General features: G+C 42.9%; 1 protein-coding gene and 2 pseudogenes across 2 annotated transcripts; all 3 read left to right on the top strand.

Annotated features, from left to right (window-relative positions):
* Window positions 1-3,939: 3,939 nt before the first annotated feature.
* LOC147463214 (pentatricopeptide repeat-containing protein At5g16860-like) lies at window positions 3,940-12,849 on the top strand (annotated as a pseudogene). Its single transcript, XR_015185018.1, has 3 exons — window positions 3,940-4,235; window positions 8,480-8,521; window positions 8,591-12,849. The product of XR_015185018.1 is annotated as a pentatricopeptide repeat-containing protein At5g16860-like (transcript).
* LOC147463215 (pentatricopeptide repeat-containing protein At5g16860-like) lies at window positions 4,234-7,360 on the top strand. Its single transcript, XM_086487744.1, has one exon. The coding sequence runs from the start codon at window positions 4,292-4,294 to the stop codon at window positions 6,314-6,316; it is 2,025 nt and encodes a 674-aa protein (XP_086343870.1). The 5' UTR covers window positions 4,234-4,291; the 3' UTR covers window positions 6,317-7,360.
* A 311-nt stretch (window positions 12,850-13,160) lies between the features above and the next one.
* Window positions 13,161-15,136, top strand: LOC147463213 (pentatricopeptide repeat-containing protein At5g16860-like; annotated as a pseudogene).
* Window positions 15,137-15,547: the final 411 nt, after the last annotated feature.

Below are 15,547 nucleotides of genomic sequence, written 5' to 3'. Positions count from 1 at the left end.
GCTATATTGCCAAGAAAATTGTTCTTGTTATCCTATGATTGCGGTGCCACCAGCATGATAGAGTTGGTCCCTGAAAAAATAGTTTTTTGAATGACTAGAGTCACCATTGGCCTTTGAACATGCATTTGGTCCCAATATAGACTTTATTTATGTACATGTGTAGATATAAATTCTTCAACTGGCAAAAAGTTGAGTAAATTCTCTGCGGAAGTCATGTTGTGGTTATAAGGGTCCAATGCTGTAGAAAAAATGGATTTTAAAAATTTAGAGCTACTATTCTTGCTTTGTGTTCGTGATTTGGTTCCTGAGGGGTGTGCACGCAAGTATGAGATGTGTTTCTTGGCTATCACGATGTCCCGATTCACTAAAGTAAAAGTTCCATCTTGGTCGATCGCCTTTTGATCGTAGAGTTGGGGAGGTGGGTTTCAGGGGGAGATCAGTTGGTTGTAGTGCCTGACCGATCGGACCAATGTGGACATGCATGCCTCACTATAAAGAGTCCGAGAATGAGAACGAAAGCTCATTCTTCTCATGGCTGGGTGGTGAGCTATCGACCAAAAACCCAAAAATCATCTCATAGAAAGAGGGCTCAATTTTTTACTACTTTTACCATGCTATCTGTTGAGCATGGTTGCCTTGATGTAAGCCCTAGATGCCCAACTTCTCCTATGTAAGAGGCCAAGTTGTACACAATTCTCAATAACAAAAGTTGTGTCTACTTTTTTGTCTTTTCATTATGAATGGTTCATTGGAGTATCCACCATAACCCAACAAGGCATTTTCCAACAACCCCACATGTTAGTCTATAGCAAGGGTTTTCACATAAGCCATGCAAAAACATAACTATGTAGTCACATATGTACATTTTCCATTCATATACACTAACCAAATTGATTAGCTGGCATGATGCCACCTTGGGAAGTTAATCCACATTGTAAAGTAAGGTCGTGCATTTGAATTGGCCATAACCCATCAAAAGTGCACACAATAGTGGTGGCTAATTGTGTACATAAAAGGTAGTTTGTTGCACTACATGATTGTGTATCTTTAGCCACAAATTAGATTTCTTTGCCCGTTTAAAAGGGCAAAGTGGAAGCATTCTAACATCTAGAAATTGATATAGAGATAGATAGGGAACTTTGGATTGGTGGTCGAGGTACTTTAGGAAACTTAAAATCTAGAGGATTCTAAGGAACAAATCCATGGAATAATAACCATTTCAACACGAATGATCAAGATGCACGATTTATAATCATCATGGAAATGCATCATGGAACAACTCCATTGAATATAACCATCTTAATAACGAATGATCAGTACGCATGATTTGTACTCATCACGAAATAACTTGATCAATTTAATATGGCCATCAAATAACGAATGATTGGTATAAACAATCGGAATGAATGATCATAAACAATCATCATGATTCAAAATCGTACGCCTTTGGTATGTGTACTTGAAAACCAAAACAAATTGTCAAAATGTAACTCTTTGAAGAATCATCAAAATTGTAACCTTTTGACATCAAAAACAAAGAATAAGATGAATTATTCACTATAACGCTTTGAAATTGGTTATCGATGACAAAAAATCATCAAAATTATAATTCTTTAACATTTGCAACTAGAAAAATAAGAAAAATTATCAAAACATAACTTTTTGACAAACCATCAAAATCACAACTCTTTGACATTTGTAGAGCCTAACAATAGTGTGAATCATCAAAGCATAATCCTTTAACAGGCTTTGAAGAATATAATAAAATGAATAACCAAAACTACATACAAAGAATAATAAAAACATAATCTTTTGACACCAATTGTCGAATATAAAACAAGTTATCAAAACTATAAGTCTTCAATGTGCAATCATTATGCCCTTAAGAATCATCAAAACCATAACCCTTCAATATCTATAATGGATGCAAATCACTTTCGTTAAATTTAACATTATACATTAAGTCTCTATGTAATACAATACGATGGATGCAATTCTCTCTATAACAACATCATGAAACTCTTAGTACATCCAACAAAAAAAATATACTTGATGTTTATATCAAATCATATGTAATCGAATAAATTAGAACTTAAAGGTCTAACACAATCTAAGATTGGTTTTATTTTTGTACATGCATTGAATGGCATGTGATACACATAAAGAGTAAATGCAAAGATAAGTCAATTTATTTAAATTTTACATGTAAATTCAATTGAATGTGATATAAATTAATTATGATTAACTCTTGATTTAATTTATTATATAAAAAGCAAATTTTATATAGTGCATAAAAAGAAAAAGAAAAATTCACTACAAAACTTTCAACATATATGAATTCCAAAACATAACAACTCTTACCTTTTGATCATTTTGCTTCAGAATGTATAGAATATAGTTACCAATTCTTTCTGAATTAATACTGATGTGGAATTTATATGTTATGAGGAACCATTTTGAAACACCCCAAAACCTTATGAGCTACTCTTCAAACCCTAAAATCGGAGTTTCCAGCAAAAAGTTATAACCGTTTAGTTTCAAGCAGAAAGTTATGACGATTTTATGTTTTGTTGAATTACACAATTTTCATATGCACGCGCTACGCAAAGCCGCAAAAGACCAAAAAATCCATATTGAAGGAAAGTCAACCACGATTTGATACCATGTTGAGAAACAAAAGAAGAGAAGAATGGAAGCACGATACACAAAGACTACAATTCCAAAATACATATTGAATGCATATATATATATAAAGGGGACTTAAGCACTGGTAGGTGGATTCGATATTGGAAAAGTGGCTATTAAGGGAAATATTGGAATATGCCTTGGATGATTGAAAAGTAAAATTAGAGGCAAAGGGCAACCATTGATCGAGGACAAAATAGATGTAAGAGGCGCCACATTGTGGCAGGCTGGAATAACTATAGGCAAGAGGGTAGGTCACGTACTGTAGGTGGCTGGAGGTGCGTAGGTGGAACCTAGTGGAAACAAAGACAACACTGCAGAGCAATAGGGACATACAAGTGTTGCAGAGCAACGCCTCTTTTTTTAAAGGGAGAAGGTGCATAAAGACTGCAACACCAACTATTGGACAAGTGCTTAGTGCAACGCGTACAAAGGCATCGATGTATGCGCTCATGAACCCAATTTTCAAGAGCTTTTGAATGAAAATTTAGCTTCATAGGAGGGGGGAATCACTTGAAGGAATCCTTGAAGATTCCACGAAATGTGAAATGAAAGTGTGTGTTTGTATATATATATATATATACACAACACAATGCAAAAGACAAGCTCCAACCCATGCCTATTGTCATGTCGATTCACAAAATACTACCTAGTCGGAATGCCTTTTGGCTTTGACAAACACAGCGCATTGCGTGTGCAGTGTGATTTGCGATTTGCAGGGCTGCCCCATAGACCTCCTCAAAGATCTTCAAGGTGGAAAATATAGCCATAGCTTGCACTCCTCAACACTAAAGAGCATTGGGTAGTTAATGAAGCTCGGATAGCAAAGTGAGGACGTAAGATGCGACATAAGCTCGGCCATCCGATTTTTAAGGGGTGTATCTGAGTTTACCTTTTTTTATATAGTTTACTTCTAGCTGCAGAGTTTTACTTTATGGGTTTTTGTTAGGCATTGCACAAGAAGTTTTGGAAAAATTCTCACAATAATTCCCACATTGTGACTTACCTCAACATCATGCGCTTCTGTGAGGGAGGCACGGCATACCTAGCTAGGTATGCGGTGCCTCTCGAGCAGAAGCTCATAATGTTATTCATTGTATGAAAAACACTAGAAAAGACTCCGTTTTCCAACATGAGAAAATTTCAAAATCTTCTTGTGAATTGGGGACACCGGCTGCCACAACCCAAGTTTCAGATTTGAAGCCGGGGGATGACTGACCAAGGTTCATTCAAAACCCCGAGGCAAAAATTTAAGGGTGGATTCAGACGGGACGGCGGTAGAGCATGGGGCAGGGGCATTCATCCACGATGGACACTTATCATTGCTTTAATTGCGCAGCTAGAGCTTCCGAACCCACAGTGAGATGGGCGAGCCCCCCCCTTCGGAAATGCTGGACTACCGCGCGCGCCCTTTTCAGCGTGGACTGCGGAGAGCGCTGCAGTTTGCCTTCCCACGCCAATCAAAATGAAGCACCTGTTCTTGCGCAGCTGTGGATAACTATTTGCCGCCGCCTGCTGTGAACTGGAAGGGTGGAGGCAGGAATGCACAGGTACTGCTGCCGCTGCGCTCGTCTAAACTCACCCTAAGTTTGCTTGGTCTTTCAATATGTGCTATGCGCCATTGCGAGGTGCTGCTGAAGCCACTGTAGAGAGTTTGTATAAATTGCTACAACAGTGCAGGTCCCTAGCAAGCGGCAGGAAAGTGCAGGAACTCATCCATGGCCATGGGTTCGCAAACGACCCTTTCCTGGCAGCCCACCTCATCCGCATGTTCACCTTCTTCAAAAGCTTACCAGAGGCCCGACAAGTCTTCAGAACTCTGGAAAACCCAAGTGCTTTTGTGTGGTGTGCAATCATTTCAGCACATGCCCATCTCGGTCACCCCTATGAGGCCTTTGATCTTTACTTTCAAATGCAGCTATCGGATGCTTTGCCTAATCAATATGTTTTTGTTTCCATCTTGAAGGCCTGTGCAAAGACCACAAATCTGCTATTTTGCAAGCTGATTCATAGCCATGCAATTGAACGTGGGCTTGAGTCTAAGATCATTGTCATCAACACCTTGTTGGATGTTTATGGCAAGTGTGGGGATCTTGAGCATGGCTCTAATATCTTCTTCTCCACACACGGACGAGATGTGGTCACATGGAATGTCATGATTGCAGCTTATTGCCATAACAATCTTTTGGAACAAGCTGTGCTCCTTTTCAAACAGATGCAAGAGGCAGGTTTTGAACCGGATTGTGCCACGTGGAATTCCCTGATCGGTGCATATGCTCGTCTTGGAAAGCATGATGAAGCATTCATGTTATTCAGGACGATGCTCATGGTGGGTGTTTGTCCTGATCAAGCCACATTTGTTACTGTGATGCATTTGTGTTCTGGCATGGCGTCTCTTAATGAAGGCCAAATTGTGCATGTTCAAATCTTTGAAACTGACTTTAGATTCGATCATGTTGTCGGAAGCAGCCTCATTGATATGTACGCTAAATTTGGAAACCTTGAGGGTGCCCGTCGTGTATTTGATGGCTTAAAGCTAAGAGATCTTGTGACATGGAATGCGATGATTGCAGTGTATACACAGCATGGCTATGGGCATTTGGCTTTTCAGCTTTTTGAACAAATGCAGGAGTTGGGCCTGAAGCCTGATAAGTATACGTTTGTGAGCATTGTCAAAGCATGCACATCAATAGGAGCTTTGGATCAGGGTAAACAGGTGCATTGTTTCATTCTAGAAGGGGGTTATGAGTCAGATGTCTATGTTGGAAGTGCCTTGATTGACATGTATTGTAAGTGGCATAGGCTAAAGGATGCCTTAACTGTGTGTGAAGCAGTGCCGCAGCCTAATATCGTGATCTGGAATGCCATGTTGTCTGGTTATGCTCTATGTAGGGACTTCAAGGAAGCTTGGGGTCTTGTTGAATCAATGAAAAGTGAAGGATTCAAGCCGGATGCAGTGACCTTTGTCTGTCTTCTATCCGCATGTGGCCAGGAAGCTCTAGTGGAACAAGCTTTTGACCATTTAGAGTCTATGGATACAGCCCATGGAATGAAGCCTTCTCTTAATCATTTGACTTGTATGCTTGATATCTTAGGGCGTGTAGGGCGCTTGGATGAAGCTATACAGATCCAACAGCAGATACCATTGTTGCAGTCTGATACAGGTTGGAGATCTTTGCTTAGTCACTGCAGGACACATGGCAGTTTTGAGCTTGGAAAGCAATGCTTCAACAAGATTACAACCTTGGACGAGAGTGACTCTGCAAGTTATGTGCTCATGTCACGGTTATGCATAGATGCGTGTGAGTGGGGAGAAGCCATCGAACTAGAAGAGAGGAGGAAATCTGTTGGTGCGCAGAAGAAACCTGGCATGGCGTTCATAGAGGTTAACAATCAGGTGCATCATTTTTTGGTCGGTGATTTGAGCTATCCAGTAGAAGACAAGCCGTGTTCTAAGATGAAACGGCTCAGAGAACTCATGTTACAAGGGGGATACATGCCTTCATTGGACTCAGTATTTGCAGTAAGCATCCGCTACGTCCTTCCAGAGACAAATATGCCCGCCTTGCACTTGAGTCCTCTAGACAGTCAGCCATGCGGGAATATACAACATGCTGGTATGGTGAAATGACATCATGGTTTCAGGCGCATGGGTTCAACATAGACAGACTACCCCCCTTCCAGTACTCACTAGAGGCACCCTCTTTGACTCTTACACAGTCCGAGATCACCAGGCTCATCCGACAAGACCTGGCTCAGCTAGACATCAGGAAGACATGGATACAACCAGCGCAAGAGCTGGGCACGAAGATGGCTTTCTACAGAGAGCATTTCCTCCAGCTTATAGAGGACGGTTTTGTGACGAGGCCCAGATACATGGACACTCACTTGACTCATGGGATACGATGTGCCATTGGCCAGATACGCACATCTTCACACCAGCTGCAGATCGAGACTTGGAGATACAATGGAGTATCAGCAGAGGCCAGGACATGCCCCTTGTGTGGCATGGAGCCAGAGACAGAGTTGCACTACACATGCCACTGCCCTGTCTACTACGAGATACGAGGCCGCTTCCTCTGCTTGTTCAGAGAGGGCTTTGGACCACTCTCCAGAGTCATGCAATACGAGGATCAGAGATGCTTGGGTTTGTTTCTACTTGAGCTGCGCCGACACAGAGAGAGCTTGATGAGAGGAGAGGTTGGCCAGTCTCAGAGACACATCACAGACTTCTTTAGAGCAGACACTGGACACCTGGAGGAGCCACTACCACAGCAGAGCCCGTGGCCTCACACCAGAGGCACACTGATCGACCGGGCGACCGAGCTGGGGAGATCCAGACGCCCACGACTGTGGAGGAATACATAGTATCGACGAAGACTGTATCAGAGGCTTCGGATCACTTTGGCCCGACATGCGCGACGCCCGGTCAAACTACTGACCATGGAGGAGATTGATGAAATCCGCCAGCGACCGATGCTGGATCTCTTGTGACTTACCTACCCCGGCTAGCTCCTCTGCCCTAACAGTCCAAGATTCCATAGTATATTTGTTTTGTTATTTTGTCAATTTTGTTACTCTGACTTTGTATCTGATCCACCACATTGTAACTTTTTGGTCTCATAGGTCACTTTGGCCTTTTGAAGACGTTAATATAACATTTCATTTCATTTCATTTCTCTCTCTCTCTCTCTCTCTCTCTCTCTCTCAGATTCACCATTTTGTAACAAATTGGTCTCATAGCTCATTTTGGCCTTTTGAAGACGTTCTGTGCATCAATGCTTTCTCTCTCCTCTGCGTTTTCTGTCTACTACTGCCAGCAGTCTCTCTCCATCCTCATCGCCCTCTCTGTCTTGCAGCGTTTTGTGTTTTGCAAGCTTGCAGTCAAAGGAGGCTGCCCTAGGCGAAGTTCACTGCATTGGGCTGGTTTGGAGGGGGTTCTTATCACAGCGCTTCGGAATTTTGGTGGCTGTCCATTGTTTGTGAGAGGCATCGTCACTGGTTGTTGATTCGCTGATTCATTTAATGGTTTTTACAAAGTAATCCATACAGGGTCACTTTCAAATCCAGTGCGTTAAATTCTTACCTTGTCCCAGGAGTTCTTGTGCCTCTCAATTGTCTGTTTTGCAAGTGTTCTAGTCATTTTTGATCCCCCCCACAGGTCTTAAGTGCAATTCTGACCGTATAAAGGTACTTATATGTTTCTGGCAGACCACCATCCCTTGGACAAGGTTTTTTATTACTTTGTGATACTCATGTACTGCCATATCAAGGGACGCACCCATTGACTATATAAGTGGATTTTATAAGTTAGATATGCAGGATTTGCTTTTACCTCTCATAGTTACTTCATTTGTTAGATTGCTACAGCATCCACGAGGAGTTAGTCTCTAAAGGACATGAACAAAAAAATGACTCCTTTTTATATAGCCAAACAAATTAAATTAATGGCACTGTGCAGCGTGCACAATCTTACAGGGAACCAAAGGGTACTTTGTTAAAGCTTTCTGAATACTTAAGGAAGGGTACTTCAGCTTTCGTTTTCTAACCTTACATGTAATTATTTTCGCCACAAGGCTTTTTCTAAAAAGAAAGCAGGCTGTGTATTATTAACCTCTAGTTTTGGAAGGTTTTAAGTATGGAACCGCAAATGTCTACATATGATATCACAACCTTCCGCAAAAAGAGCTTATTTGCTTTGATATTTCATATTATGCTGGCACTGGAATTAAACCTGATCTCCATTCCAATATATTAAACTCTAGTAATTCTTGGAAAATGTGATCCAATGCAGGCTGACAAGAGGAGAGCGGAGTTTGAGGCCCACAGAGATGAGGTATTTGTTTTCATTCCCTTTTTCGAGTACACCCCCAAAAAATTTGGTGCTTACAGTTTTTTTTGGCAGGTAGATATTGATGCAATTGATCGGCTGATAGAGAGAGGGGAGGCTCGTTTGGAAAAACAGCAGCACCCAGATCCTTACATCAGTAAGGAACCTCTACCTGAATTCTACATGTTTGCCAATTTGAACTCTAGCTTATCTGTTTTTCTAATAATGCCCCGCAAAGAGGTCTTTATACTGTCTCAAGGCATAGCCAGGAAAAGATTTAACACCACAAGCTCTTGCCCAATCAAAAGCTATGTGCGTGTTCTGGCACATGAGCAGTGGCTTTTTTTAATCCAGGCGATTTCTCTTTTTTGTTTTAGCACACAAGGGTTTTTGAATTTGCAAACACCTTCACTTATGACTACTGGTTGGCCAGCCTATTTACATGTAGCACATCTGCCACATCAGAACCTGCTTGTGGTTTGCACTTATTGGGCTGCCAACTGGCTGCCACGTCACACTCAGCCACTTTAGCACCCAGCCGTGCCATCAACGTCTTGCCCAGAGCTATAGTGACGTAAAAGCGAGTTTCGGCCCTCCAAAACCCCCAAAAGGCAAAACGGCCGAAATGTTTAGGTGCAACGGGCGGAACGAGTTGATTTTTTTTTGTGGCCCTCTTTGGACATATTGACCTCAAACCACCCGTTTGGGGATTTTTTAAGCCATGTACAAAGGCCTTAAAAAATCGATAAATTTTTTGGCCCTCAAATACTCTCTCTCTCTCTCTCTCTCTCTCTCTCTCTGTGAACCTTACGCATCAGCTTGGCCCCCTCGTCTTTACCTGTACGTTGCTGCTGGCTGTTGACTTACCTTGTTCACTCGTGACTCAAGTCTCACATCTAGATTTTGGTATTTCACATGTCTTGACATGTGAATTTGTATGTATATTCAATGTATAACTATAGGTACATACATGTAAAACAAAACCTGTGTTTCGCTTTCTTTGAGCTGTGAAACGAATCGTTTCAGAAACCTCGAAACCCCACGCACGAAACCTTGAAACGTTTATGTCACATTGTTGCCCACTGACTACAACATAAGCAGCCTTGCCACACGCTGTATGCCACCTCTTCTCAGCATGCCCACTGCCATGCCAGTAGGTCACCACTTTACCCTCTAGTCACATCATCAGCTAGTTGAATCCTCAGGGACTGCCCTTGTCATTACTGCATGCCTCTATCACCATATTTAACTGGTGGCCATCCAAGAAGGTGCTACTATGTGGCATACTGCCACATTATCAGTCCACGTCAGCACTCTGTGACCTCCAGCTGCCAAGTCAGCATGCTCAGTTCTGCATGACTACTGACAGACAAGTCAATGTGCTCAACATGCAGCCACATCAGCTAAACTGGCCACGTGGACCTGCTACATCTCTCTTGTCACTTAGGCTGTAAGGTCCTCAGCTAGTTGTCCACTCATTAGCTGCCATATGTCCACCATCTGCCATGTCATCAGTGCAAAGTCACCAAATGGTGACATGAAACAGTACCATTCATGTCACCATGAAACAGTACCATTCAGAAGTACCATGTCTACCACTGCACATGCTTTATTCATCTGGTCATTTAAAATAAATACAAAAGGAAGAGCCCGAGTACTGAAAATAAGCCAATGCCACAGAGTAGAACCACCCGAGTGGGAGAGAGTTGTAATGGAAATATAAAGTGGTATGGCAAGAGGGGCCAAGTTTGGGGCCAATGCGTGTTTAGGAAATAGTGGTGTTGCCACTGAAGCTGTGTAGATATCAATTTGTATGGAGTTCATCCTGCTGTTTGTCTCTACCAATGGTGGTTTCCTTGGCACCGCCTGTCTTGTGGGAGACCGGCTGGTTTTCAGTTGCATTGTTGGGATTCATCATCCATTGTGAATCTGTTTCAAGCATTCTCCCAGTTTGGGGACTGACAGCCAAGGCTAGAAGTATGTCAAAGTACTAACATCAAGAAGTTGAAGCAAGAGCTGTGTTAATCCCTTGCCCAATCCATCCTGCACACATGACATGACGCAAGCCAAACTCACACCTATACACACGTAATGAGTGGACATCAGGCTCACCTCCCAGCCATAGAGCCAATACGGGCTCACCCTCGAGCCTGGGAGCTTGTAGCCATGCAGGCTAGCTGTCACGTGACACATCCAACCCTATGTTTCTGTGGACAAGCTACAACATGACCAGGGTTCAGTTCAGTCAAGTCAGTCTAGAATAGGAAGTGATCTGGCACTTTTGTGAGTCTGTTCGCAGACTGTGCATGTCCAGACACTTAGAGTAGATGCATATCCTCTGGTTGCACACAGCATGATCATGAGCGTTACCATCAGAATCCATCAGGAGCATTTTCCAGTGCACAAAACCTGTTTTCCCTATTTTTGACATTTTTCACTTATTATTTTAAGTGACTTTTGTTGGAAAGTAGGTACGGCAATTTTGCTAAGTTTGTATAAGTAGAAACCTAGCGCTAGCACTTTTTGGCAGAAGAGGCAGCAGGAGCACTTTTCTCAACAGGCAACTTCTCAACAGGACCAAAACAGCATGGCCTAGCGTTTTTGCAACAGCATCAAGCTAGCGTTTTTTGCAAGACAGATGAGCCTTGGCGTTTTTGCATTGCAGAGCAGCTTTGGCATTAGCAGACACAGCAGTTCCACTTGACAACATCCCTGGTGTCGTACTCTCTTTTCTCTCTCTCTCTCTCTCTCTCTCTCTCTCTCTCTCTCTCTCTCTCTCTCAACACCTTCACGCACAGTGTCTATTCTCTTTGTTTGTGATCACTTGCACTCTCTCACTAAAGCACAGAAGGCTCTCCCTTCCCTAAGAAAAACGAACCCTTTCTTGGCAGCCCACCTCATCCGCATGTTCACCTTCTTTAAAAGCTTACCAGAAGCCCGACAAGTCTTCAGAACTCTGGAAAACCCAAGTGCTTTTGTGTGGTGTGCAATCATTTCAGCACATGCCCATCTCGGACACCCCTACCAGGCCTTTGATCTTTACTTTCAAATACAACTATCGCATGCTTTGCCTAATCAGTATGTTTTTGTTTCCATCTTGAAGGCCTGTGCAAAGACCACAAATCTGCTATTTTGCAAGCTGATTCATAGCCATGCACTTGAACGTGGGCTTGAGAATAAGATCATTGTTATCAACACCTTGTTGGATGTTTATGGCAAGTGTGGGGATCTTGAGGATGGCTCTAATATCTTCTTCTCCACACACGGACGAGATGTGGTCACATGGAATGTCATGATTGCAGCTTATTGCCATAACAAACTTTTGGAACAAGCTGTGTTCCTTTTCAAACAGATGCAAGAGGCAGGTTTTGAACCGGATTGTGCCACGTGGAATTCCCTGATCGGTGCATATGCTCGTCTTGGAAAGCATGATGAAGCATTCATGTTGTTCAGGACGATGCTCATGGTGGGTGTTTGTCCTGATCAGGCCACATTTATTACTGTGATGCATTTGTGTTCTGGCATGGCGTCTCTTAATCAAGGCCAAACTGTGCATGTTCAAATCTTTAAAACTGACTTTGGATTTGATCATGTTGTCGGAAGCAGCCTCATCGATATGTACGCTAAATTTGGAAACCTTGAGGGTGCCCGTCGTGTATTTGATGGCTTAAAGCTAAGAGATCTTGTGACATGGAATGCGATGATTGCAGTGTATACACAGCATGGTTATGGGCATTTGGCTTTTCAGCTTTTGGCACAAATGCAGGAGTTGGGCCTGAAGCCTGATAAGTATACGTTTGTGAGCATTGTCAAAGCATGCACATCAATAGGAGCTTTGGATCAGGGCAAACAAGTGCATTGTTTCATTCTGGAAGGGGGTTATGAGTCAGATGTCTAAGTTTGGAAGTGTCTTGATTGACATGTACTGTAAGTGGCATAGGCTAAAGGATGCCTTAACTGTGTGTGAAGCAGTGCCGCAGCCTAATATCGTGATCTGGAATGCCATGTTGTCTGGTTATGCTCTATGTAGGGACTTCAAGGAAGCTTGGGGTCTTATCGAATCAATGAAAAGTGAAGGATTCAAGCCGGATGCAGTGACCTTTGTTTGTCTTCTATCAGCATGTGGCGAGGAAGCTCATGTGGCCCATGGAATGAAGCCTTCTCTTAATCATTTGACTTGTATGCTTGATATCTTAGGGCGTGCAGGGCGCTTGGATGAAGCTATACAGATCCAACAGCAGATACCGGGCTGCCCCATAAACCTCCTCAAAGATCTTCAAGGTGGAAAATATAGTCATAGCTTGCACTCCTCAACACTTAAGAGCACTGGGTAGTTAATGAAGCTCGGATAGCAAAGTGAGGACGTGAGATGCGACGTAAGCTCGGCCATCGGATTTTTAAGGGGTGTATCTGAGTTTACCTTTTTTTTTATAGTTTATTTCTAGCTGCAGAGTTTTATTTTATAGGTTTTTGTTAGGCATTGGGGACACCGGCTGCCACAACCCAAGTTTCCGATTTGAAGCCGGGGGGATGACTGACCAAGGTTCATTCAAAACCCCGAGGCACTTTTGTTAAGGCCTTGCACTTGCCATCTGAACAGAGCTAGCCTAAGTTTCAAAAATTTACGTTTGCTTGGTCTTTCTATATGTGCTATGCGCCCTTCCGAGGTGCTGCTGAAGCCACTGTAGAGAGTTTGTATAAATTGCTACAACAGTGCAGGTCCCTAGCAAGCGGCAGGAAAGTGCAGGAACTCATCCATGGCCTTGGGTTCGCAAACGACCCTTTCTTGGCAGCCCACCTCATCCGCATGTTCACCTTCTTCAAAAGCTTACCAGAAGCTCGAGAAGTCTTCAGAACTCTGGAAAACCCAAGTGCTTTTGTGTGGTGTGCAATCATTTCAGCACATGCCCATCTCGGACACCCCTACCAGGCCTTTGATCTTTACTTTCAAATGCAGCTATCGGATGCTTTGCCTAATCAGTATGTTTTTGTTTCCATCTTGAAGGCCTGTGCAAAGACCACAAATCTGCTATTTTGCAAGCTGATTCATAGCCATGCACTTGAACGTGGGCTTGAGTCTAAGATCATTGTCATTAACACCTTGTTGGATGTTTATGGCAAGTGTGGGGATCTTGAGGATGGCTCTAATATCTTCTTCTCCACACACGGACGAGATGTGGTCACATGGAATGTCATGATTGCAGCTTATTGCCATAACAATCTTTTGGAACAAGCTATGCTCCTTTTCAAACAGATGCAAGAGGCAGGTTTTGAACCGGATTGTGCCACGTGGAATTCCCTGATCGGTGCGTATGCTCGTCTTGAAAGCATGATGAAGCATTCATGTTGTTCAGGACGATGCTCATGGTGGGTGTTTGTCCTGATCAGGCCACATTTGTTACTGTGATGCATTTGTGTTCTGGCATGGCGTCTCTTAATCAAGGCCAAACTGTGCATGTTCAAATCTTTGAAACTGACTTTAGATTTGATCATGTTGTCGGAAGCAGCCTCATCGATATGTACGCTAAATTTGGAAACCTTGAGGGTGCCCGTCGTGTATTAGATGGCTTAAAGCTAAGAGATCTTGTGACATGGAATGCGATGATTGCAGTGTATACGTAGCATGGTTATGGGCATTTGGCTTTTCAGCTTTTTGCACAAATGCAGGAGTTGGGCTTGAAGCCTGATAAGTATACGTTTGTGAGCATTGTCAAAGCATGCACATCAATAGGAGCTTTGGATCAGGGCAAACAGGTGCATTGTTTCATTCTGGAAGGGGGTTATGAGTCACATGTCTATGTTGGAAGTGCCTCGATTGACATGTACTATAAGTGGCATAGGCTAAAGGATGCCTTAACTGTGTGTGAAGCAGTGCCGCAGCCTAATATCGTGATCTGGAATGCCATGTTGTCTGGTTATGCTCTATGTAGGGACTTCAAGGAAGCTTGGGGTCTTGTCGAAACAATGAAAAGTGAAGGATTCAAGCCGGATGCAGTGACCTTTGTCTGTCTTCTATCGGCATGTGGCCAGGAAGCTCTAGTGGAACAAGCTTTTGACCATTTAGAGTCTATGGATACAGCCCGTGGAATGAAGCCTTCTCTTAATCATTTGACTTGTATGCTTGATATCTTAGGGCGTGTATGGCGCTTGGATGAAGCTATACAGATCCAACAGCAGATACCGTTGTTGCAGTCTGATACAGGTTGGAGATCTTTGCTTAGTCACTGCAGGACACATGGCAGTTTTGAGCTTGGAAAGCAATGCTTCAACAAGATTACAACCTTGGACGAGAGTGACTCTGCAAGTTATGTGCTCATGTCACGGTTATGCACAGATGCGTGTGAGTGGGGAGAAGTCATCGAACTAGAAGAGAGGAGGAAATCTGTTGGTGCGCAGAAGAAACCTGGCATGGCGTTCATAGAGGTTAACAATCAGGTGCATCATTTTCTGGTCGGTGATTTGAGCTATCCAGTAGAAGACAAGCCGTGTTCTAAGATGAAACGGCTCAAAGAACTCATGTTACAAGGGGGATACATGCCTTCATTGGACTCAGTATTTGTAGTAAGCACCGGCTACGCCCTTCCTCTTCCCTTTGTATCATCCCTTAAAGGTAGCAAATAGTAAGATGCATTGGCTCTTCTCAATAGAGGGGCTAGCACCCTTGCAGTGAGTAATGTAGATACTTGTAAACCCTTATTTTTAATAGCACTAGTTGTCCAGAGTGAAGCCATATTGCCAAGAAAATTGTTCTTGTTATCCTATGATTGCGGTGCCACCAGCATGATAGAGCTGGTCCCTGAAAAAATAGTTTTTTGAATGACTAGCGTCACCATTGGCCTTTGAACATGCATTTGGTCTCAATATAGGGTTTGTTTATGTACATGTGTAGATATAAATTCTTCAAGTGGCAAAAAGATGAGTAAATTCTTTGCGGAAGTCATGTTGTGTTTATGAGGGTCCAGTGCTGTAGAAAAAATGGATTTTAAAAATTTAGAGCTACTATTCTTGCTTTGTGTTCGTGATTTGGTTCTT

The sequence above is a fragment of the Adiantum capillus-veneris genome, chromosome 2 (assembly GCF_014529385.1).
Source record: "Adiantum capillus-veneris isolate H3 chromosome 2, ASM1452938v2, whole genome shotgun sequence".
Taxonomy (NCBI): domain Eukaryota; kingdom Viridiplantae; phylum Streptophyta; class Polypodiopsida; order Polypodiales; family Pteridaceae; genus Adiantum; species Adiantum capillus-veneris.
Note: the sequence above shows the minus strand (reverse complement) of the source record. Positions and strands in the feature narration are given on the sequence as shown.

Excerpts from the sequence above, each read along its gene's own strand:
- LOC147463215 (XM_086487744.1), top strand. The coding sequence starts at position 4,292 with ATGTGCTATGCGCCATTGCGAGGTGCTGCTGAAGCCACTGTAGAGAGT.